Consider the following 22,685-nt stretch of genomic DNA (forward strand, 5'->3'; position numbering starts at 1 on the left):
ATTTAATAAATCATTTATTTTATATTTTATAGTCATTAGTGTTTTTTTCAACTGGAAAAGCAAAAAATAAATAAATAAATAAAATGCACATTTTAATGCAGCATTGGGGTAACGCATTACAAATAACGTGAGTTAAGTAATCAGGTTACTTTTTTCAAGTAACTAGTAACGCACTACTAACAACTTATTATTACAACAAAAGTTACTTTTTCAAATACGTTATGCCAGTTACTTGCTTTACACCGTTGGGAGTATGGTCCAAGACAGAGGTACTTCCTTTAGCCTGAGGTTTATTAATTTCTGTTTTTGTGTGAAAGGTGTGTAAAATATAACGTTTGAGTCTTTTGTTATTAAAGCCCTGCCCACGTGACAAAATGCAATAACGCGCAAAGGTAACAATGCAGAAAAAGTAACTAAGTAACATAATTAGTTACTTTTTTTAATGGAGTAACGCAATATTGTAGTACATTACTTTTAAATGTAACGTTCCCCAACATTATTTGTATAAATGGCAGTGGTAGCAGAATAAATATTTGCTGACTATTTTCCCACCTAAAGTATTTATTTAAAGTGACTTTATGAGACCATATCACACCTTGTATTGGTTGCCAGCTGGCATTCGATTTTCAATTTGATATTCGAATATTTATTTTTTCGAACACCTGGCATCCTCCGAGAAGTGGTTCTCATTTCCACTTGAATATGAATTGCCCATGAATCAGCGTCATGAACGTCATGAATTAGTTCATCTGGAAGAGAAGACAAAAATATGGAAGACCTCAACTGTGTGTGAGCACTTTAAATTGAGCGAGCAGCCGAACACCTCCCTTGCGGCCACTTAAGCTCCGTCAGAGTGCTTTTTTTTAAAGCTGGCTACGTCGTAAATAAGACCCTAAGTTTTACTTTTACCGGAAAATGGCTATCTTATTAAAAGTATTGCTGTGTTTTTTTTTTTTTTATCACTTAGTGCAGTGTCCGTTCTTGAAGTTCCAAACATAAGTTCGGGAGGAGCCTGATCATTCAGTCTTGTCAATCATCATTACGAGCCTATATAAGCAGCTCTCATTGCACCGTCCCAGCCTCAGTTTTTCTGGCACCCCTCCACCTCCCCTTCTCCTCCTCTGTTTCTGTTATTCTCCCTCTAGGTAATATCGCAATGGGGGGGCTGAACTTTGCGCTCAAGCCAAGCCTCGGGTTCGAGCCTCCATTAAGGACAGCAAGCCAAGTTTGTTTACCATTGCCCATCAGGACTGGATGGGCAGGCGAACTCGTGAATTAGAGAGAAAAATATTTTCAGCCCCCCTCCCTCCGAAGCTTCGAATATTCGGTGTTGATATCAAAGCTTTGAAGCTCAAAAATTGTATTCGGACCAGCCCTAGTTGCCAGTTCAGTATCAAATTGACGACAAAATTCTGTTATTTGTTTATAAAGCTCTCAACAACTTAAATCTGGCTAGGTCACTTAGATACCAAGATAGTCACCTTTTGCGAATACCATGGTTCAGCCTTCGCAGTAGCTGGTCCTAAGCTGTGGAACAGCTGACTACCTGTCAGAACTGCTTACACGTTAGCCGAATTCAAATCTATGTTAAAAAATATTCTTGTGCATTTAATTCTTTGTTGTGTGTGTGTGTATGTAATATGATTTGGAGTCATTTAGCATTACATCACTAGCTCATCAACAGATCCACTGCAGCGAATGGGTGCCGTCAGAAAGTGAGTCCAAACAGTTGATTAAAAACATATACAATACTCCACACAAATTTCAAAATGTTGCTTCTAGCTAAAATACAAGCCATCTAACCATAATATTGCTGTCTTCAATGAAAAAGTCGCCTCATTGGAATCATGGGAGAAATATGCACAGATCAACCCAAAACAGATCTAAACAAATACACTAAAAAGTTTCTGAACAGTAAGATTTTTAATGTTTTTAGAAAAAATCTCTTCTGTTCACCAAGCCTGCATTTACAGTATTTGATTCCAAGTACAGCAAACACACTAAAATTTTGAAATACTGTTACTTTTTTTGTTACTTTATTTTTCAAAATGTAATTTATTCCTGTGATTTCAAAGCTGAATTTTTAGCATCATCACTCCAGTCTTCAGTGTTGCAAGATCCTTCAGAAATTATTCTAATTTGCTGGTCAAAAACAATCATTATTATATTATGTTGAAAACAGCTGAGTAGATTTTTTTTAGGTTTCTTTGATGAATAGAAAGACAGCATTTATCTGAAATAGAAATCTTTTGTAACATTATAAATTTCTTTATCATCACTTTTGTTTAAAGCATCCTCGCTAAATAAAAGTATTATTCCCCAAACAAGCTTTTGAATGGTACAGTGTATAATGTTACAACAGCTTTTTATTTCAGATAAATGCTGATCTTTGGATCTTTCTATTCATCAAAGAATCATGAAAAAAAGTTTACTCAACAATTGTAAATATTGATAACAATAATCATAATAATATATGTTTCTCAAACAGCAAATCAGCATATTAGAATGATTTCTGAAGGATCATGTGACACTGAAGTCTGGAGTAATGATGCTTACATTTTAAAATATATTCAAATATAAAACAGTTATTTTAAATAGTAAAAATATTTCAAAATTGTACTGTTTTTGCTGGGTTTTGGATTAAATAAATGCAGGCTTGGTGAGCAAAAGAGACGTCTTAAAAAAAACATTAAAAATCTTACTGTTCAAAAACTTTTGACTGGTAGTGTATGTTGATGAATTTTGATGTGAAACAACAGGGGATGAACTTTTTCACTGGAAGAAGTGTTATTATGAATTATGAACTTGTATTTTAGCCAGACGTCACAGTTTAAAGTTAAAACTCCTTAATTTGTTTCACTTCACCAAAATGGACTGCAGTCATAGTGTAGATTACGATGATGTTTTTATCAGCTGTTTTAGCTCTCATTCTGACGGCACCCATTCACTGCATAGGATCCATTGATGAGTGACTCCAAATCAGTTTCAATGATGAAACATACTCATAAACATCTCGTATTTAAGCGTGAATACATTTCCAGCAAATTTTTACTTCTTGGTGAACTATTAAATGATAATGCAAAATGATATCCACTATAATATGAGTTAATAGAAACACATATTTAGTTTAATGTTAATGAATGACTACTTAAGTGTTACTAACGAAGGCTACAGGGGTTCATAATTCAGAAAACTTGTTTAGCCCTGGTGTGTTTCCGTAAGGTTGCTGTACATAAATGTAGTCAACTGCATGCAGCTCAGCTGACCGACCATTCATGCACAGTGAACGCCGAGGAGGCGAGAGAGGGCACCGAGACCAGAGAGAAAAGAAGAAAGCACACTGAACTGCTTAGTAAAACCTACCAGATCTGGATACCAAACCAAAAAGAAAGTCATTTGTAAACACAGACCGTAGTGGAGCAAAAAGTACCCGGCGTTGAACTTTCTCGTCCTGACCTTTTATCAAACGCGTGGAGAAATGAATATGTTTCGGCTTACCTTTTTTCTTGACCTTTAAACAGGTAAGATATTTCATTTAGATCTACCTTCAATGCCTACGTGTATCAAACTTTGCTTTAATACTATAAAAAAAGACTTGTTTTAAATGAATAAGGATGACCTATAGTTTTTTCATTTTCATTTAGTTTACATTTTCGAACTTTTAATAATCAAATCATGGTGTTTATAATCGATATGCGCAGTTTTGTGTTGAACTGCACGCTGGATTGGGTTTCCGCTCAGCGTTTCTTGTCTGAATGAATGGGAATTAATTATTTACAGCAACATACCTGCAAGGACACATGATATTGTAATACCAAAACTGCCTCTGTAGTACACAAGCATATTCATTAAGAAACAACCTCAAGCTTTTTATAAACCTAACATGAAGACCACATCCCTGCCACTCCATGTTCTGTAGGTACTAAGCATATAGATGAATGCATCAGCCATGTCTAGTCATAAATTAGGCATCTTAATGTACACGCTTCGCAGTGTTCATTGCAACCGGGGTCAGTCGGGTTAGGAAGTGGCGCGTGTTGATACCTCGTAATTTGTGTAAAAAACGTGCAATGTGAAAGAACCCGTCCAATACGTGGGACGCAAAAAATGGGGGATGGAAAGATGAATGAAGGGTTTACGGAACGCTTCGTTACTGATTGATGGGGTAATAGACCAGAAGAGGCCGATTCAGCACTATAGACAGATAAAGTTGAAGGGCTGAGTCACTGGTCAACCTGCAGTTTGCTTGGAAATAGCATATGTAACGTTCCTCTGTTTTCTCCATCTTGAAAGCGATGTCCTCACAGGATATCTTCAAGAACGTGGAGCTTCTAGATCAACCTGAAAAGCTCTTGAGAAGACAGTGATGTGGCTTTGTGGTTACAAGGACAGCTGATCATGAAGACCATGACTTCAACGATCTCCAACGTATCACTCCAGCCAGATGTTTATAACCACAGCGCGCTGCACAGCTGCAGCATCGACGAGTCCTACAAGTACATCATCTTGCCTCTATGCTACTCCTTGACCTTCTTGCTCAGCCTCGTCCTGAACTCCACCGTGCTCCTGCGGTCCTACCGGTGCAAGAGCGGCCGTCAGTGGAACACCTCCTTGATCTACATGGTCAACCTGGCCTCTACGGATCTAATGTACAGCTTCTCACTGCCGTTCCTCGTGGCTAGCTACGTGATGCGTGACCATTGGGTCTTCGGGGACTTCATGTGCAGGCTGGTGCGTTTCCTATTCTACTTCAACCTGTACTGCAGCATCTTTTTCCTCACTTGTATCTCCGTTCATCGCTACATGGGCATCTGTCATCCCATCAGAACCATTGCTTTGGAGAGCAAACGGGCGGTTAGAGGCATTTGCGCAACTGTTTGGATCGTAGTGTTCATACTTACGTGCCCAATTGTCCGGTTTGCCAAAACTGGAGACGTTCTGAGAAAAATCGGAACCGATTCTTGGTCGGAAACTAGCGTCGATGCTGGAAAAGTCAAGGTGGAGGTATATAGGAACTGTTGGGATGACGCAATCGATAGTGAGTTTTCCGAATACGTGCCTTATGGAATCGTCCTACACCTTCTAGGCTTCTTCTTCCCGTTTATCGTCATCGCGTGGTGTTACTCGCAAGTGGTGTGGACTATTTTTCAGACTCTTCACTCCCAGCCACAGGTGCAAGAGGATGAAGGTGTCGAAGGGGTCAAAGACAGAACATCCGTGTCCATCTCCGGTTCTCAACACGCGCCGTATCTCAACAGGCGCCGAAAGTCTATCAAAACCATCATCACCATCACTATTTTGTTCGCCCTGTGCTTCCTGCCTTTTCACATCACACGCACGCTCTTCCTCGTCCTTAAGGAAACAAAGGCCGTCGAGTGCCAAACCATGCGGATGGTTTCCATTTGCTACAAGATCACTCGGCCGCTGGCTTCCTGCAATTCCTGGCTCAATGCGCTTCTTTATTTCTTGACTGGAGACAAAAGCTTAGCTTGCTGTGGATGGAGCAACGCCGGTCAGAACGCCCACCTGCTTTGGCCTTTACAGATTCTTGGAGGACAGAAAGAGGCCGAGGAGCAAGAGCCAGGGAATAAAGCAGAGGAAGCTCATGAAAGTGACTCGAAATCTTCAGGAATTACATAGATGAGGTCATTTCTATCGGACTGACCTATGCTGTAGATTTCATATTATTTATTATTCATTCACAATTTCACACAATCTTGAGTATTTCTGTATGTTTTATGCTAGTATGTGACTGAGGAGTTATATTCACCTATTTTTTAAAAAAAAAATTGTGTTCGTCTGTTTGTGATGGTTATTTGGTGAGTATAAATTTAGAATCATTGAAAAGTGATATGAAAATGGTATTTCTTAAGCACAAAATAAGCTATTAATTGCTAACTGGCTAGAAGTAAAGTGCAGTCGACAGGCCAAAATAATATACAGAAGAAACAGGAAGCAAAAGTTACTAATTTACATCTTGTGACAATTAAACCGATTTGCTCACACTATTAGCAAGGCTAATATGACCTGTATGCTGTCGAGATCCTGAAGCTGTTGAACTCCATACTTTTATCATTTAATAAAGATCCTGTAGTAAATAAAAAAAACTCTTTTGTGGTGTATCTCAAAAATTAAAGCACAAACTTTTTCCAAATTAAACTTCAAAAAACATTGACTAGTTCATCAGCAATACCAGACATTTGTTTACCTTAAATATATACATATTTTCAGACTACAATTATGGTAAATGGTTTATCTCAATTATGTAAGAGTGTAAAATTCATAAAAATTCACTATGAAATTTGTATTATTTGTTATAATGTAATTCACATTGACAGAATTTAATTGGTAGCACTTTACAATAAGGTTTGATTTGTTAAAATTAGTTAATGATAGGGCTGTCGAACGATTAATCGTAATTAATCGCATGCAGAATAAAAGTTTACCTAATATATGTGTGTGCTGTGTATAATTATTATGTATATATAAACACACAGATGCATGTATATATAAGAAAAATTTTATATTTATATACAAAATATGTATATGTACATATAATATAAATTATATGTAAATTTAAAGATATATTAGTGTTGTCAATCGCATCCAAAATAATTTGTGTGCACTGAGTATATTATGTATATATAAATACAGTTTAAATACATTCATGCATTTATTTAAGAAACATATGTATACATATTTATATATTGAAAAATATAATATTAGTTATATGAACATAAATATATACATGTAAATACATGTAAATATTTTCAAAATATATACTGTATGTATATACTGTTTATTTATTTATAATTAATTATTTATATATTTATAATTTATAATTCTATACATGTATGTGTGTGTATTTATATATACATAGCCTAATTAAAACACACTGCACACACACATTGTATGTAAACAAACTTTTATTTTAAATGCGATTAATCATCTGACAGCATGAATATATATATATACACACACACACACACACACACGTCTGGTTTATTATCTTTGTGGGGACTCTCCATAGGCATTTGGTCCCCACAATGTAGCAAAAACAAGTACACACACACACACACACACACACACACGTGTGTGTATTTATATATATAAATAATTAATAAATTGCTATTACTCGCATTTATATAATGTGATTACTGCATTTTTAATAATAAACAATGAACAAACATCGAAAACTTAATTAATTAATTAATATAGATAGATAGATAGATAGATAGATAGATAGATAGATATTACATATGTGTGTGTATTTATATATACATAATATATATAGTACACATTTTATGTAAACTTTTATTTTGGATGCAATTAATCTTGATTAACCACTTGACAGCTTGAATATATATATATATATATATATATATATATATATATATATGTAAATTACATGTGTGTGTATTTATATATACATAATTAATATAATGCAATTATGTGATTATTCACAATGCGATTAATTGCGATTACTGCATTTCAAATAATAAAGTGAATGAACAATTTTACAGCATTTTTTTTTACATATACTACATATACTCACATATTCATATACTATATATATGACGAGTTTATTTGCAAAAATATTTCACTTTTACATTTTTTTAAAAAATCATGTTTTTATGATGTTATCATGTTAGTTAGCTGTATTTTTTTTTTTTTTTTTTTTTTTTTTTTCTTAATCAGTATAACCCAACTGCATTTTAATTGACATTGACTGAAACGCACAATGGAAAAATATGATTTTTGAAAAAAAAAAAAAAAAAAGTTATCTGTTTTTGCAAATAAACATCATAACTAATATATACAGCACTGCTGATGTATGATGGTTTAGCATGACTGCCATGTATCCCAAGGTGACTCGTTCGGATTAATCCTCAGTGAAATAACGTTAAATATTTGCCTTTTTCTTTCATTAATCGTATTACGTTTGGTTTTAATCAGATTAATCTAAATAACAAACTCTCCATATCTTGGCATTAAGGCCGGAATAATTGGCAAAATAATGCAGTAAATAGTTGCACGCCACATATTCACTTCTGAGCTCAGTGCTTTATCTCTGTGTGCAATTCTCTGGTCTACCAGAACGAGGCGCTGTTGTACAAGGGGATGCACAATCTCTATTTGGTTGCGGGAAATATGTTTTATTTTCTAAATTAAGAAATGACCGAAAACTTTTAATGTATGCCGCGTTTCAGACTGTATCAGGGGACACTTCCAGATGAGGATGCTTTCGCCGACAGAGCCGGCGATCATGTGTTTGATCGGGATGGTGTTATGTCATTTTTCCGACTGCTTTACAAACTAGCAGGTAAACTTGAAAAAATAAGCCGTGGCAGAAAGCTTCACCTTTATAACGACATTTGACCGAAAAGACCCGAAAGCGTATTTCCTGACTACTTTGATCCGTATTAATTCGCGTGTGTGTTGTTTTTGCTTTTCGGTGTTTTATTTGCTCTGTTTGGATAAGTTGGATTGGATTAAAAAGCCAAAGGACCTTGTCGAGTTACTGGCTTTGCACTGGAAATAGTGCTGAATATACACAACTCGTGGTCTGAGTACGAAAAATCGCGTTGATGCACAGGAATAACTGTGTTTGCTAACGTTTACGCCGACGAAATCAACCTGAGGAGTTTATACTAAGTTTGTGTGCGATCCGATAAACCAGCTGTAGCGCGATCTCACAGTTGTTCATTAAATTAGTGTATCGAGCTGACACAGTTTCGTTTATAAACTCAACAAAATGCGATAGACACGGGAAAGCAGTCCACTCAGTTAAATTGGATCGGGTATTTTGGCGTGAGGCCTGCTGGTCGGGCTTTTGCCGGGTGAGATTTGGGGGTAAGGCCGCGTCAGGTCGCGTTCAGCCCGGCCGAGAGTGACGCGCAGTCCCGGTGCCAGAGGACGAGCAATGGAGAGGATGGAGGTGGACCAGTGCGCAGGCGCAGGAGGAGCCCTCCGAAGGTCGAACAGCGCCCCCATGATCACGAACGTCAGGTGAGAGAACTGCACCCACTGCTAAATGTGACCGGAACGGAATTTTATTACCTTGTGAATTCATTTTAAACCATAATACGCTACAAAATCATATAGATAAGTCATTCTTTTAAATTACCAGTGATGGGACGACAGTATTCAGCTCTAACAGTTCGGCTCGGTATCGTCGGAGCAGCGTTTCTGTAAACCCGAGCTGTCCCTCCCGGGTGAGTGTTGAGAGGATCTGTAAATATCAGTTTTGGGCATTTAGTTTTCCAAAGGAAAAAGTAAAGTAATATAAAATAACCTTTTTTGTTGCAGACCCTCCCTATGTCTCCATTCTCCCTGTCATGTGAGAGATCCGAACACAAGAGACAGGTGAGAACCGAAGAATCGATTCTCCGATGCTTTTACAGTAGCAAAAGAGTTCACATATTGAGCACCTGTTGCCTGCATTTTCTTCCAGATTGAGAATATGGAGCTCACTTTGAGAGGGAGTTTACAGAGACTAAGGTAACCCAACTGCGCATTAATAAAGAGTTTATGTTAGAATATTAACTTAAATTAACCTTTTTTTTTACTCTCATCTTAGTGCCTCATCTGCTGTTCCCTTCCCTCCTGCGGGTCATTGGCATGACCATCTGTCTCCAGTGAGTATTTCACTCTCTTCGGGTCATAAGTTTCAATCTGTTGTCGTCAACTCACTGTGTACGTCCCACACAGGGATTCCATTCCCAGGACAGCGGTGTCACTCCTAATTCCTCACCCAGTCCAACTCGAAGGTTTCGAGGGTACGTTCATGAATAAAACTACAGTATTAGAATGTATAGTCTTCAAATGTCATAACTAGCAGGACTTTGGTCTCATATTTAAAATACAAGAAATGCAAACATATTTTCTGAAGAAATTTTTTGATGTGGTTTTGACTGAACAGAGGATCTGTGAGCTCTGGAGTGAGATGGCCATCAGTTGCACCTTTAAAAAGAAAAGGTAATGATTTATGAACTCTTTTTATTCAAAATGCGTTTGCAAAAGAATTGGAAAATTATTAGAAGCAATGGAAATCCTGCTGAGTACAATGAAAGTATTTTTATTACTAGCAATTTTTCATATTTTATTCGTAGTGTTTTTTGTTTTTTTTAAATGAAGTAAAACTACAGTTCAGTTCAAAAGTTTATAACATACTGCTAATAATACTGCTTATTACAATAAAACAGTAATATTATCAAATATAACTATTTAAAATTATTATTAAAAATAAAATGTAATTGATTTATGTGATGACAAAGCTGAATGTACTTCAGTCTTCAGCGTCACATGATCCTACAGAAATCATTCTAATATGCTGATTTGGTGCTTAAGAAACATTATTTATTATGATAAAAACTAATATTTTTTGTGGAAACAGTGACAGATATTTTTTTTCAGGACTCTGATGAATAGAAAGTTGAAAAGAGCGGCATTTATTTAAAATAGAAATGTTTTGTAAAAATGTAAGCGTATGACATTTTTGATGAATTTAATACACACTTGCTGAATAAAAGTATGAATATTTTTTTAAATCATATCTCAAATGTATGAATTGGTAGTGTATGTGATTATAATGATATTTAGTTTATATATATATATATTTTATATATATATATATATATATATATATTATATATTTATATATTTATATATATATATATATTTATATATATATTTTCCTATATTCTTTTTTTTTCCTTCTTTTTAAGTACTGCTGTTTATTTACATTTCATAAGTACACAGTAACAGTTCTTGGTTCATTTCAAGTAACACATGGCAAAAATACTCAAGTTCAAAACTTACCCAGATAGCACACGTATGTCTGCGAGATGTCTGTTAAAGATCACTTGATCTGAAAAGCATCTGCTGTGTACAAACATCTGACAGACATCTGTAAGATGTCAGTTTTACATGCATTCTAAATCATAAACATCTTCAAGACATTTAATAGACGTCTATTTGACATCTGATAGAAATGTCCAACAGATGAATTGCAGATGAGCAAACACTTTAAAAATACGTCTTCCAGATATAAATGCAGACATCAAATAGACGTCTCTGTGATGTATGTGTGCTATCAGGGTAATGAGTCATCAGACTAATAGTGAATCATTTGACTGATTTATTTAAAAGAATCAACTAGTTTGTTAATTGAACTACCCCAAATAGAATGTGTACGTCTGCAAGATGTCTGCTAAAGATCACTTTATCTGGAAAGCATCTGCTGTGTACAAACATCTGACAGACGTCTGCAAGATGTCAGTTTTACATACATTCTATGTCATAAACATCTTAAAGACATCTAATAGACGTCTATTTGACATCTGATAGAAAACGTCCAATAGACGTATTGCAGATGAGCAAACACTTTAAAAAATACGTCTTCCAGATGTAAATGCAGACATCAAATAGACGTCTCCATGATGTACATGTGCTATCAGGAACAATGGTGATGCTGTTTGTTTGCTGCATGAAATATTCAGTTCCAGTACTAAAATTCCCAGTTTTTAATCAGTTTTCCCAGCAATTTTGTTGTCATATTACATTGTCTCTTTTTTCTGCATCTTCTCCACTCAGGTGGAGTGGAATCGGACGGTCCGCCCAAAAAGCTCTTTGTTGCTGGAGTCACAGACCCTGCTCACATAACCAGTTACACAGTCAGGTGAGCCTTATTATGATTCTTAAATGGGTAGCTAACTCAAAAATGAAAATTCTGTCATTAATTGATCGCCCTCATGTCGTTCCAAACCTGTAAGACCTTCGTTCATCTTCGCAACACAAATTAAGATATTTTTGATGAAATCCAAGAGCTTTGTGACCCTCATAGACAACAATGCAGCTGAAACGTTTTATGGCCGAGAAAGGTAGTAAGGACATCGATAAAATAGTCCGTGAGACATCAATGTTTCAACCGTAATGTTATTAAGCTACAAGAATATTTTTTGTACATAAAAAAACAAAACAAAAATAACAACTTTATTTATCAATTTCTGTCATATGGACTATTTTAACAATATCCTTACTACCTTTCTGGGCCTTGAACATAGTTATGTTACTGTCTATGCATTGACAGAAAGCTCTCAGATTTCATCAAAAATATCCTAATTTGGGTTCTGAAGTTAAACGAAGGTCTTGCGAGTAATGACAGAATTTTTATTTTTGGCTGAACCATTCCTTTAAATAAAATGGACAGAATGTCATGCCTCATTATAGGATCTCCTTCAGCACTTAATGAATTTCTTCACACACACAGTGTTTCCCAGTCAGTGGACTCTTCCTCTGGGACTGCTCCTGTTGGTTCAAGCACCCAGGCCACCCCCCTGTCCCTCTCCCCTCCGCCCCCCTTCACCTCTCACCACCCCAGCATCTAAACCCCCAGTATTCGTCCACACCATCACCTTGTAGAACTCTGGACTCAAGCTGTTGTAAAATGAAGACCAAACTTTCGACCTAACCTCGGTTCTGTCCCTTTTTGCTTTTAATTTGGTGCTTCAAATAGAGTATTTCAGTTCAATCGCTTCTGAAGGAGATTCGCTGTGACTTTGATTTCAAATGAAATCAAGATGCAATATAAAGAAGACAAATCTTCTGGATGTATCTGACACGACAACATGGATGCCGCAGGCTGTCTTGTAATTTGTGAATAATTATGGATCTTCGGTGCCTACAGAATAGGGTGTTGTATATATGAAATAGTATCTGCAATAACACATTGCAATGAAATTATTCAGGTAATTAAAACCTGGTGAATACTGACATAAAGGAGGACCCAAAACAAAAGTTTTCTTTGTTTTCCTCAAGTTGTGGCAAAACGCTTTTGTATTTTGGTACATCTTCAGCTTCCATTAAATGGGTCCAACAATCTGGTAACTCATCCAGAATGCGCAGAAAAAAAAGACTATGGATAGAGAGTATTAAAATCAGTTGGCCACAGCTGTCAACATTTTGTATAAATGTGTATAAATATGTGAATAATCGAATATTATTTTGGTAGGTATTAATGCTATGTTTCTCTCTTGTGTTTATCCGAGGGGTCTGATGTCTGTAAATATGTTTATTTTTCCATATAGCTTTTAGCTTGGACTGAACTTTGAGTTTGATAAATATTCTTTAAATCATTGGAAATGATACCAGTGCATTCAGCCAACTCCCACTTTTTGATTCGCTTATCGCTGACTTAAAGGAACATTTCACCCATAAATTTAAATTTGCTGACAATTTATTCATCCACAGGCTGTCCAAGATATAGATGAGTTTGTATCTTCATCAAAACACATTTGGAGAATGTGGTTTTCGTGTCTACACCGGACGTAAGGGCAACGCAACAAAATATAGTAGAACCCATTATAATCAGTGATGCTGTCTACACTGGATGCGGCGCGACACGACAAATCCCCGACAGTAAACTGCTGCCGCGTTCTCTTTATGACGTGCTGACACAAAGTTCACATTATTTGCAACGGTCACTTTGTCACATCCAGTGTAGACAGACAGGTGTTGCAGCGCGGTGCAACTGTCGCGTCCAGTGTAGACACAGTGTTATTGGTCCACTGTTTTGGAACTGACATTGATGAGCAGTGCTGCATGTTAAAGTTTCAATTTTGTTAACTTGACACAGCGTTTTAAACGCGCCACTCGTGCAAGACTCTGCAAAAGACACGAGCGCAGTGGTCATATCCGTATAGCGCCGACTACACATGTGATAGTTTTTAATAGTAAAGTATTACCAGGATCTAAAGGAGAAGTCCATTTCCAAAACAAAGATTCACATATAATGTACCCCTTGTCATCCAAGATGTTCATGTCTTTCTTTCTTTAGTCATAAAGAAATTGTTTTTTGAGGAAAACATTTCAGGATTTTTCTCCATATAATGGACTGATATGGTGCCCCGATTTTGAACTTCCAAAATGCAGTTTAAACGATCCCAAATGCGGTTGTAAACGAGTCCAGCCGAGGAAGAAGGGTCTTATCTAGTGGTTATTTTCATAAAAATAAAAAACAATTTAAATACTTTTTAATATCAAATGCTCATCTTGCTTTGTGCTGCCTGAACTCTGTGTATTCTGCCTCAAGACAGTTAGGGTATGTCGAAAAACTCCAATTGTATTTTCTCCCTCAACTTCAAAAATCATTTCAAAATCATCCTGCATCGCTGCAGAAGTACCGACCCAGTCTTTGCAAAGTGAACGTGCAAAGAAGGTCAAACACCCTTAACAAAAAAGGTAAAACAGCGATATAGGATGATTTTGAAGTTGAGGGAGAACATGAGATGGGAGTTTTTTGACATACCCTAACTATCTTGAACCGGAAAAAAAAACAGTCCATGCAGAGATGAGGCAAGATGAGCATTTGATATTAAAAAGTATATAAATTGTATTATTTTTATGAAAATAACCGATCGTTTCGCTAGATAAGACCCTTCTTTCTCAGCTGGGATCTACAACCGCATTTGGGATTGTTTGAAGCATTTAAACTGCATTTTGGAAGTTCAAAATTGGGGCACCATATCAGTCCATTATATGGAAAAAAAAATGCTGAAATGTTTTCCTCAAAAGACATAATTTCTTTACGACTGAAGAAAGAAAGACATGAACATCTTGGATGACAAGGGGGCGAGTACATTATATGTGAATCTTTGTTTTGGAAGTGGACTTCTCCTTTAAAAAAAATATGGCTGATATGCGAAAATTACGTCGGTAGCTTCTGAAATTCGGTTTTGAGTACTTTTTTCGATTAATCGCCCTAGGCTTAAGGGTGAGTAAATTGTTAGCAAATGTCAATTTTTGAGTGAACTATTGCTTTAAAACAAGTACTGTAAAGACTAGATGTCTCACTTCGCATCTACAAAGCACTTTTAGCGAAAAGTCTACATTGAAAACTGAACTAGAACCTTAGAATGTATCCCGTCTGAGGCAAAATGCTTTGTTTAGTACGCCCCAGTGTGGAAATCATTAGTCAAACTGTTTTCCCTTCTAATGAAACCCTAAACAAGACTTTAGTGTTTTGACTTATGTACAAAAAGCGAGGACTTAAGATACTTGCAAGAGGTGAGCTGTTGCATTAAAAACACAATAAACCGTTTCTACAATCGCGGTTTCAGCTGATAACATACTCTTCCTCTTGTACTATTTGCACAGTGTTAGATATCAATGTTGCTGTTACATGAGTGGGATCATATTTACTTTTATTGTAATGGATCTTTTGTACGTTTTATTTGTTTAAATCCTTTCACTTGGGAAATAGTTTCAGATCTCCAATCTGCTTTTTATGTAAAAGCAGCAGTTCTGGATTGTGGCTTTAATTCTGGATGGATTTTATTAAGCTTGTTGAAAATGTATTATCCAAAAAATGACATGCTGCAGTTACTTAAACTGGAAGCCCTTTTAAAGTAAATTTACCACGGTATTTCACAGCGTTATGTTGATTGTGGCGCATGTTACATTGCTATTTATGAATGTGTGAAGGCTCTGGTTGCATTATGTACTTCAGTGTCAATGTATTCTTGATTCCCAAAGTCTTTATTGTATCGACGCCGGCAGCTTGTCGGTCTCTAAAATTGCACATCAGACATTTGAAACCGTTCCTCTGTTTCCATATTCATGTATCAGTAGGAATACAGCTCGTTTTTTAAATATAATTGCCTTTTATTTTTACTCTTTTAGTTTTTAATTCAGTTATGATGCCTTATAGGTTTTGAGTCTTGAAGTTTTAATTCCAAAGTTACTTGCACTGTCATTTGCAATTTTTTCCAGTCGTTGGAGTCCTTGAGATTTCAAACATCGATAGCAATGTTTATGGGTCTTTGAAAGATTTTTGATTGCGATTACAAATGTGCAATATGCATTAAAGTTGCTGGAATTACTATGTCAAGTTCATCGGGATAATCAGTTCCAGGTATTTCTCAAGAACCTGAATGAAAGACTTGACAGCTGTTTGTTCTGAATCATTAGTGTATCATCTAGAATAAGTACCATGTCATTTATTTTTCAGATTTGCCATACACTTACTATGACAGGATCTGTTGTATCTGTGTGTCAGAGACTGAAATGATTGAGGGGTGTTGTGAATAAAAACTAAAATGGATTGTGAGCGCACGATAAACATTATAAAGAAATGCCAAAGCGGATAGATTTTGCCTATCAGTCGTTCAAGTTGTAAATATATTCTGGAAGCCAGAAAAATTAAGTGAAAGATGGATATTTTTTGACATATTGGTAACATATTGGTATTCCCTCTCAGTCGCCCAAGATGAATGTCCAATTATCAGAGAAGAAATATCATTTACCATAAACTGTATATTATACCATATATTCTTATGAAAAAGATCATAATAAAAACTCATTTTATTGATTTGTATGTCTCTTTTATGCTGAGCCAAAAGAATTGTATGACAAAGCGATTTGTTCATTTAAAATCTAAGCTGGCATGTCTGACATTTGCTTTTGAAATGACCTGTTTAATTATTCTGTAATGGTAAAAAATAATATATATACATACAATAGAAGCTGGACCTAAAATACAGTGGCAGTGAAAGAAAACTATTTTTGATTTTGTGCTGCCACATTTTCATTACAAGCAGCACCTCAATTCACTTCACAAAGCTTCACTTCAGGCAAAAGGGCCTAATAATAAAAACAAACAAACAAACAATATAAAAAAGTAAGTATTTTTACAAGTAGTTTGACCCTTGCTTCACTGTCCTGTAAACCCCTTTTCAGTGGGCAAACCAGATCACAAAACATCCCTTCCTCATTTTTACCCATTTATACAAAACTATCCATTTTTGCTGCATAATAAGAGTACAAGTTTGATCTGGTGCTGTTTGAACCCACAGTTGAAAAGGTGTAACAGGTGTACAGCAGTGATCGAACTGCAGAATCTTTACATGTGCTGCCCTCGATCATCTTTGCCCCCCGTTGCACCTGAATATCACTTTGACTGACAGGTGAAGATCAGCGGGACAGCAGAGGCAGATCACTGGAGTTCATTATAAGACTGGAGTCCAGATTCAAGCTCTCTGCAAGAGAACACAAAAGAAAATTGAACATTTAATGAACACACTTTTCTATATGGAATCATATACCTAACTCTTCTAGACACAATTTCAAAGAATGGAATACAAGTGTTATGAAGGTAAATTGAAGACTTAAAGGAGAAGTCCACTTCCAGAACAACAATTTACAAATAATGTACTCACCCCCTTGTCATCCAAGATGTTCATGTCTTTCTGTCTTCAGTCGTAAAGGAATAATGGTTTTTGAGGACATTTCAGGATTTTTCTCCATATTTATGGACTTCATTGGTGCCCTGATTTTGAACTTCCAAAATGCAGTTTAAATGCAGCTTCAAAAGGGCTCTAAATGATCCCAGCTGAAGAATTAAGGTCTTATCTAGTGAAACAAGTCAGTTATTTTGGAAAATAAAAATGTGTATACTTTTTAAGCGCAAAAGCTCACGTACCACAGGCTCTGGGATGTGCGTCCATGATGCTACAAATTAATAATGGGTGGTTCTTGAACGATTCTTTCATTTTGAACGAATTTTTAATGTGACTCAGAAGAACGAGTCGTCTCATGGAGTGATTCGTTCATTCGCACATGCACAACATCCTATTAGGTTCTGATTTTTTGAGTCGTTCATTCATCTTATGGGGTTGTCACGTGATGATCGACCGACTCAAACCCGGAAACTTCTCAGTTAAGAGGTGAGGTGAGCTAATCTAAAGACCCAGGTAAACAATGAACTAATCTTTTCTGTTTCTTATAGCATTATAGTTTTGTCTTGTTTGTAGTATGATCAACATTTGTGTGAGCAGTAGATGTGTTAGAAAAGTAACGTAACATTTTAATTATATTTTGCTAAAATGAATGAAATGACTCGAAAAAAAGATTCGTTCATTTTGCTGAACGAGACTCAAAGGTCTGAGTCGGTAAAATGATCCGAACTTCCCATCACTACTACGAATCATGTCTAAGTTCATCGTCTGTGTAGAGTCTAAAAACTCCATCTTATTTTCTCCTACAACTTCAGAATCGTCCGACATCGTTGTACCTTTTTGTTTGTAAACAGTGTTTGACTTACTTGCACTTCCTTAGTCTTAGCGCATTCGCTTTGTAAACACTGGGTCTGTAGTTCCGCGTGACCTTTTGACATGATTCAATAGTACGTTGTGTCATGAACGCACATCCCAGAGCCTGTGCTACACGAGCTTTTGTGCTTAAAAAGTATACAAATTTTTATTTTCCGATTTAAAAAAACCAAAAAACCAAAAAGGCAGATCATTTCACTAGACCCTTCTTCCTCGGCTGGGATCATTTAGAGCCCTTTGACACTGCATTTAAACCGCATTTTGGAAGTTTGGGGCACTGAAAAATACTGAAATGCTTTCCTCAAAAACCATAATTTCTTCACAACTGAAGACAGAAAGACATGAACGTCTTGGATGACAAGGTAATGAGTACATTATTTGTGAATTGTTGTTCTGGAAGTGGACTTCTCCTTTAAGACAAATGTCAATATGTTCTCTAAATGTAAATGTTTAGAGAGCAGACAATGAGTATTTATGAGCAACAGTTTCATAACAAACACTGTTCAAAAGTTTGCGATTAGTGAGATTTTTTTATGATTTGTAAGTCTTTTCTGCTAATCAAGGCTGTGTTTATTTGAATAATAATACAGAAAAAAAACAGTAATAATCTGAAATATTATTGCAATTTAAAATAGTGGTTTTCTATTTTAATATACTTTAAAATAGAATTAATTCCAGTGATGAAAAGCTGAATTTTCAGCATCATTACTCCAGTCTTTAGTCTCACATGATCCTTCAGAAATCATTCTGATATGCTGATTGTTGTCACAGTTGTGCTGTGATACTTTTTTTCAGGATTCTCTGATAAATAAAATGTTAAAGGAAACAGCATTTATTTAAAATAGAAATCTTCTTTAACAATATACACTGCCGTTCAAAGTTTGGGGTCAGTAAATTTTCTTTTTTTTCTTTCATTTAAGAAGTTAATACTCTTATTTAGCAAGGATGTGTTAAACTGATAAAAAAGTTTAGGCTTATATTGTAAGAAAACATTTCTATTTTGAATAAATGCTGTTCTTTTTAACTTTTTATTAGTTATTTATATTAGTTATTTCCAACATTGATAATAACTCAGCATATCAGAATGATTTCTGAAGGATCATGTGCCAGTAATGGCTGATGGACTCTTTGCATCACAGAAATAAACTAAAATTTTAAATTGTAATAATATTTCATAATGTTACTTTTTTTCTGTAGTTTTGATCAAATAAATGTAACTTTGATGAGCATAAGACACTTCTTGAAAAAACATTAAAAATCGTACTCATCCCAAACTTTTGGACTTTTAACAGATTTCCATTCGTTTAATTTATCATTTATGTAGCTGAACTACAATATATAAATAACCTCTACTGTACCTTTTCCTTAGTAAGTTTGTCTTGTTTTCCAGAGTAAACATATGAAAATTCTTACACCAAAATACCCTAAAATGCAATATCTTGTCTTAAGTCTTCTGTGAAACTGATCAATGTGAATTGAAAAAATGTAAAGGCCCTACTGACAGATATTTGTTCTTGTTTTAGGCATAAATTCACTTCATTTTGTTAAATTTTTTAGAAAACAAAACTTCAACTGTCTTCATTTTGCATGTCAAGTCAGTGTATCTTGCTTTGAGGATTTTTAGATATTTGTATTCGAAAACAAGACAAAATTGCAGAGGGAGATACTCATTGTTTTTGCAGTGCATGCAAGACTTAATGCCATTACTTCATGAATTTAAGATTTAAGAATTTAAGACCTTTTCAGGTGAATTAGGACTTTTAAATCGGACAATTCCTGCAAAAATATAAATTCTGTCATTAATTATTCACCTTCATGTCGTTCTGAACTGTAAGGCTTTTGGTCATTTTTGGTACACAAATTAATATATTTTTGATGAAATCCGAGAGCTTTCTGACCCTGCATAGACAGCAATGCAACTACCATGTTCAAGGCCCAGAAAGGTAGTAAGGACATTGTTAATATAGTTCATGTGACATCAGTGTTTTTTTTATGAAACCACTGATGTATTTTATGAAGCTATGAGAATACCTTTTGTGAAAGCTCTCTGATTTCATCAAAAACATCTTAATTTCGAAGTGTTTCGAAGATGAACAAAGGTCTTACAGGTTTGGAACAACATGGGGGTGAGTAATTAATGATAGAATTTTCATTTTTGAGCAAACTGTCCCTTTAAGACCCTCAAAAAACCTGTTTTCCAGCTTAATAATGAATGCAAATAAACCATAAAAGGGTTTTGAATGACATGAGGGTGAATGATGACAGATCTTTCATTTTTAGCTGACCTATTCCTCAATGCATTTAAAATGTGACTCACCTTGGTCAAAGTTTGGTTTTTTAGTGGAACCCTCTCCAAGCCCTTCAATATCCACCAAATCACTGTTCACATCAGAGTCATTCAAAGCACTCAGAGTCACATCTGACAACAGACAGCCAAACTGTGTAAGTGCACTGACACACATATAACCACACTGCTTGTATTTAGTTACATTTTTTATGCTTTTTTATTAAAACTGAGTCACCTGATGTTTTAGGGTTCTTTATTGCTGGTTGCAAAGACGAAGAACTCTGCAATCCAGTCGTCACAACAACCTGTGAGGTCGGCACAGCGATAACAGTGGGGGCGACTGATGCAGGAGGCGGCGGTAGCGTCACTGTGGTTTTCTTCATCGTTTTTTAAGGCGACTCTGCAGTGAGAGGTACCCTGCTGTCCTCATACAGCTTCCTTTTCACTGTAGTCTTAATCTGGGCACTACAAGATGAGGAGGAAAAAGAGAGTTGCTAATTTAGTTAGAGCACAAAATGAAAAATCATTCAAAGGGGCCAACGTCTGATATCAGTGCTATTCATATTTATATATGGGTCAAAGACGAGATGTTCCATCACCAAAATTATTTTACAAAATTAGAGTAAAAAGTCAAAAGTTTTTGAACAGTAAGATTTTTAATGTTTAGAAGTCTCTTCTACTCACCAAGCCTGCATTTATTTGATCCAAAGTACAGCAAAAACAGTAAGAGTTTGACATTTTTATTATTTAAAATAACAGTTTTCTATTTTAACATATTTCAAATGTAATTTATTCCTGTGATTTCAAAGCTGAATTTTTAGCACCATTACTCCAGTCACATGATCCTTCACAGATCATTCTAATATTCTGATTTGCTGCTCAAAAAACATTTATTATGATGTTGAAAACTGTAGATTTTTTTCATTTTTCTTTGTTGAATAGAAGGTTAACATTATAAATGTCTTTATCATCACTTTTGATCAATTTAAAGCATCCTCGCTAAATGAAAGTATTCATTTCTATAATTTATTTCCAAAAATAAATAAATAAACACTGACAACAGGCTTTTGAATGGTATAGTGTATAATGTTACAAAAGCTTTTTTATTTCAGATAAATGTTTATCTTTGGATCTTTCTATTCAAAGAATCCTAAACAAAATGTACTCAACTGTTTAAATATTGCTAATAATAATAATAATATTAATAAATGTTTCTTGAACAGCAAATCAGCATATTAGAACGATTTCTGAAGAACCACGTAAAACTGATAATGCTATAAAAAAAATAGCTATGATCACAGGAATAAATTATATTTTAAAATATATATTTAAATAAAAAAATATTTTAAATAGTAAAAATATTTTACTGTATTTTGGATTTAATAAATGCAGGTTTGGTGAGCAAAAGAGACTTCTTTAAAAAAAAAAAAAATCTTACTGTTCAAAAACTTTTGACTGGTAGTGTAATATTACAGAATTTAGACATTTTATTTTAATTTGGGAAAAAATAGCTGACAATTACACAGCTATAACTCTATCTTTTCTACAAGTTCATAAACACCTACACTGTTCGCTCTTTTATGACTGAGCTGATGCTGTTCAAATCTTCACCGAAGCGGCGAACTGCAGAACGCAGCATCTCAATCTCCGTGTCGGTCCATTTGGCTCTGAGAGAAGCAGTTGGCAAAGGCAAAGACTCACTTATAAAATATCGACTATACTTAAACAACAACGATACATTTGAAAAACTGCAGAAGATGCAGTTTCGGCAGAAAGGAGCTCGTAAAGCACATCTCACCCTGCAGGAGAAGAGTCTGCCACTGGATGCAGCTGCATGGTCAGTTCACCCAGTTTAGAAAAAGCAGCGCCTGCAGCCGAGAAGATCTCGCCCACCTAATTGACGTTTATATGAGCTTTTAATTTACCAGTTAATATTAAGAATATATATAATGCAAACCAATGCAAATGTTTACCTTTGTAGAAGCTGAAGTCATGCTGGAGTGATGATCTGAAATAAACAGTCCTGACACAAATACAAAAACAGTCGAGTCTCAAGTCAGCTGTGCTGAGTACGTAACTCTATCAAACCGGTTTAAAATGACTGTCGGAGTCATTCAGTGACCGCTCGCATGAAAATATATTTATCTTTATTGTATATCAAATAAAAAATCTCTATAATCAGCATGAACGGAACATAATAGTTCGAACTAAAAAATCCCAGAGTACAATGCGCGTCGAAAACGAGGCGTGTAATTGGTCAGCGCCGAGCCAGTCAAATGCAAGCACACGAT

General features: G+C 35.4%; 3 protein-coding genes across 3 annotated transcripts; 2 read left to right on the forward strand and 1 right to left on the reverse strand.

The window, feature by feature from the left end:
* The first annotated feature begins 3,308 nt into the window (after positions 1–3,308).
* Positions 3,309–6,193, forward strand: LOC127172302 (P2Y purinoceptor 3). Its single transcript, XM_051121548.1, has 2 exons — positions 3,309–3,521; positions 4,294–6,193. The coding sequence occupies exon 2, from the start codon at positions 4,399–4,401 to the stop codon at positions 5,638–5,640; it is 1,242 nt and encodes a 413-aa protein (XP_050977505.1). The 5' UTR covers positions 3,309–3,521; positions 4,294–4,398; the 3' UTR covers positions 5,641–6,193.
* A 1,682-nt stretch (positions 6,194–7,875) lies between these two features.
* Positions 7,876–16,369, forward strand: LOC127172146 (P2R1A-PPP2R2A-interacting phosphatase regulator 1). Its single transcript, XM_051121301.1, has 9 exons — positions 7,876–9,009; positions 9,131–9,215; positions 9,310–9,366; positions 9,455–9,501; positions 9,581–9,638; positions 9,712–9,779; positions 9,923–9,978; positions 11,596–11,680; positions 12,272–16,369. Exons 1-9 carry the CDS (start codon positions 8,924–8,926, stop codon positions 12,387–12,389), a joined length of 660 nt encoding a protein of 219 aa, XP_050977258.1. The 5' UTR covers positions 7,876–8,923; the 3' UTR covers positions 12,390–16,369.
* On the reverse strand, positions 15,863–22,622 carry c10h17orf49 (chromosome 10 C17orf49 homolog). Its single transcript, XM_051121302.1, is given in 6 exon segments — positions 15,863–17,036; positions 20,425–20,526; positions 20,630–20,859; positions 21,960–22,061; positions 22,193–22,287; positions 22,368–22,622. Coding segments are annotated over 6 exon segments (615 nt in total). The 5' UTR covers positions 22,389–22,622; the 3' UTR covers positions 15,863–16,971.
* Positions 22,623–22,685: the final 63 nt, after the last annotated feature.

This window comes from Labeo rohita, chromosome 10 (genome assembly GCF_022985175.1).
Source record: "Labeo rohita strain BAU-BD-2019 chromosome 10, IGBB_LRoh.1.0, whole genome shotgun sequence".
NCBI lineage: Eukaryota > Metazoa > Chordata > Actinopteri > Cypriniformes > Cyprinidae > Labeo > Labeo rohita.

What these genes read in the sequence shown, in the direction of transcription:
- LOC127172302 (XM_051121548.1), top strand. Translation starts at nt 4,399, where the DNA reads ATGAAGACCATGACTTCAACGATCTCCAACGTATCACTCCAGCCAGAT.
- LOC127172146 (XM_051121301.1), top strand. Translation starts at nt 8,924, where the DNA reads ATGGAGAGGATGGAGGTGGACCAGTGCGCAGGCGCAGGAGGAGCCCTC. An exon ending in CCCATGATCACGAACGTCAG is followed by an intron (nt 9,010 to 9,130) that starts GTGAGAGAACTG and finishes TTAAATTACCAG; the next exon opens with TGATGGGACGACAGTATTCA. An exon ending in GATCCGAACACAAGAGACAG is followed by an intron (nt 9,367 to 9,454) that starts GTGAGAACCGAA and finishes ATTTTCTTCCAG; the next exon opens with ATTGAGAATATGGAGCTCAC.